Source organism: Trichoderma evansii (assembly GCF_050947405.1).
Source record: "Trichoderma evansii strain SZMC 28006 chromosome Unknown GGI43scaffold_44, whole genome shotgun sequence".
Classification (NCBI taxonomy): Eukaryota; Fungi; Ascomycota; class Sordariomycetes; order Hypocreales; family Hypocreaceae; genus Trichoderma; species Trichoderma evansii.
The window spans coordinates 88,934-91,511 of NW_028145162.1; the positions used below are offsets into that span (position 1 = coordinate 88,934).

The following is a 2,578-nucleotide window of genomic DNA, read 5'->3' on the forward strand; positions in this document are numbered from 1 at the left end:
CAACTAGCCGCAGCATTATGGCCGCTTAGGGAGTCGATTGTCAGTGTCAGGAGGTATAGATCAAAGACACGTGGGGTCTTCCCCTCATTGGCAGAATAGGTGTATACAAAGATGGTTTGGATCCCTCTCTTTTGTCACGTGGAGCAAAGACGTATTTAAAGCTAGTTGTGGTACCTAGCTCACAAAGCGACTTTCGAATCAATTACAACCACTGGCCAACTATCTTCCATCATGAATACCGCATTTACTTTGTTCCTCTCGCTCTACGTTATGGATGCAAACGCAGCTCCCACGAACGATAATACTCGCAATACGTATCCCCTTGTTTCTAGAAACCCCCACGGGAATGTCACTTTCATTAAGTTTGAAGACATTCCATGGGCTAATGAGACGTCTCTACAAAAGAGAGGCACTCCTGGCGGAGTAAGGAATCTCAGTCTTGAACCGCTCAATACAATAAGTGTCTGTGCTGGCGTCTACATGCTCTGGACAAAGCTGACATACTGCGCTCCATAGTGCGAAATATGCACTGATATCAACTGGGGAGGCACATGTGGTTACAAGGTTCAGCCCCTCTCTACCATCTTCAAAGCCCCAGACGCCGGCAGAGAGATTTGTATTGTTCTTACATCTCCTTGGTATCACACCATTTCGTCCTTTGTCCCAGACCAAGGTGCCTACGTGCAAGGATTTGAGTGAGTCCTCTTTTTTATTTACCATCTTGATACATCTAATAAGCCCCTATCCGTTATTATTCGTGATATAAAATGTTCTAACCGACGAATTCTAAATAGGAATAACGCTTGCGGTTTTGAAACAGATGACCCGGCAGGTCCTCCGTCCGTAACAATCTCATATCCAGGATACCCTGATCTCCGGTCTGTGGGTAATCAGGGGAACTGGAACGATATGATCGGGTCGTTCTTTGTTTGGCAGAATCCCCATTAGAGAAAATGACTTTCGACGTAAGGCCTTAAGCTATTTTTCTCCCAGTTATTGACAGCAATATAATCCACCATAATAGGTATTATCAAATTGCACCAAGAATCTTTATTGATAGTGTCATTTGTGCCACTATATTGAAACAGTCAATGATAAACCATGATCCCTTCTAGCTTACCCGCACTTGCAGATAATCAGGATCACCAACTCACTAATTTCGGGGTGTTTAGATTTGGATATCTCGTAGTTCGTCTTTGGAAAAGGTGTCGGATAAATGTAGGCAAGAGGGTGTGCCACCTGCTTATAGATTATATTATCACCAGGGCTATGGATATTACGGCATGTTCTATGTCCACATTTACAGCCGCGCTGTTTTCCATGTTTCTGGCCTCTTGTAGGTGTAGAATGCGAAAAAGATATTCAAGCTAACAGATTCTATTTTTCTATATCTAGTGCTTACTATAGAGCTACCAAAAAGGGCCGATTTTATTTTACAGTATTTATAAATATTCTGAGCTATAACTGTTAGATATGCTCGCCTTAACAGATACATGAGGGTTAATAACTTTAATATTTTATTTTAAATTTATTATTTAATTTAATAAATTATATATAAAATAAGTTTATATTAAAAATATTACTAAGTAATTATAATATATAATATTAATAAAATACTTTTATTTTAAAATTTTATAAGTTTTTATTAAAAATTTATTAAAAATTATAATAAAATTTTAATTTTTTTAATTAATAAAATAGAAAATAAAATAAAAATAATTTTTAAATTAAATTTTAGTAAATTAATTATATTTAATTAATTAAAATAAAAATTTTTAAAAAAAACTAGTTTTAATTTATTATAATTTAAAAATACTAATATAAATTAAAATTAATATATTTAAATTTATTATTAATATAATACTTATATAATTATAATAAAATACTTAGTATTTAATTATTTATTTATTATATAAACTATAAAATTATAAATTAAATTATATAATATTAAATATAAAAATACTAGTTATAATATATATATATTTAATTTAAAAATATTACTTTTTTTATATAAAAAAGAAAATATATATTATTATAAATTATTTAAAATATAATTATTTAATTAATAAAAAAAGATTAATAATTAAATTAATTTATATTTTATAATATTTAATATTATTTAATTTTTAAATTAAATAATATTTAAATAAATTTAATTTTATAAATAAATTATTTTAAAAATATAATTTATTAAATAAAAAAATAAAATAAAAAATAATTTTTAATTATTTACTTATTTACTTATTTTTTTATAATAATTTAAAAATAAAAAAACTTATATAATTATTATAAATATATTATAAAAAATATTAAAAATTTAAATACTAGTAAATAAAAACTATTTAAATATTAAATTATAATTAATATTAATTTTTTTAATTAAAAAGATTTTAATTATAAATAAATAAGTAATTTTTTTTTAATAAATTATTTAAAAAATTAAAATAAATAATTAAAATTTAATTTAATAAAAAAAATATTAAAATATTATTAAAAGCTAGTTATATATTTTTATAAGTTTTATAAAAAACTTAAAAAAAAAATATTTAAATTATAAAATTTATAAATATAAAAATTA

At 26.2% G+C, this 2,578-nt stretch overlaps 1 protein-coding gene across 1 annotated transcript; it reads left to right on the forward strand.

Moving 5' to 3' along the window:
* The first annotated feature begins 213 nt into the window (after nucleotides 1–213).
* GGI43DRAFT_419074 (uncharacterized protein) lies at nucleotides 214–1,160 on the forward strand. Its single transcript, XM_083207631.1, has 3 exons — nucleotides 214–423; nucleotides 517–695; nucleotides 795–1,160. Exons 1-3 carry the CDS (start codon nucleotides 232–234, stop codon nucleotides 946–948), a joined length of 525 nt encoding a protein of 174 aa, XP_083055147.1. The 5' UTR covers nucleotides 214–231; the 3' UTR covers nucleotides 949–1,160.
* Nucleotides 1,161–2,578: the final 1,418 nt, after the last annotated feature.

Excerpts from the sequence above, each read along its gene's own strand:
- GGI43DRAFT_419074 (XM_083207631.1), top strand. The coding sequence starts at position 232 with ATGAATACCGCATTTACTTTGTTCCTCTCGCTCTACGTTATGGATGCA. Across the intron at positions 424-516 it reads AGAGAGGCACTCCTGGCGGA|TGCGAAATATGCACTGATAT; the intron begins GTAAGGAATCTC and ends TGCGCTCCATAG. Across the intron at positions 696-794 it reads GCCTACGTGCAAGGATTTGA|GAATAACGCTTGCGGTTTTG; the intron begins GTGAGTCCTCTT and ends AATTCTAAATAG.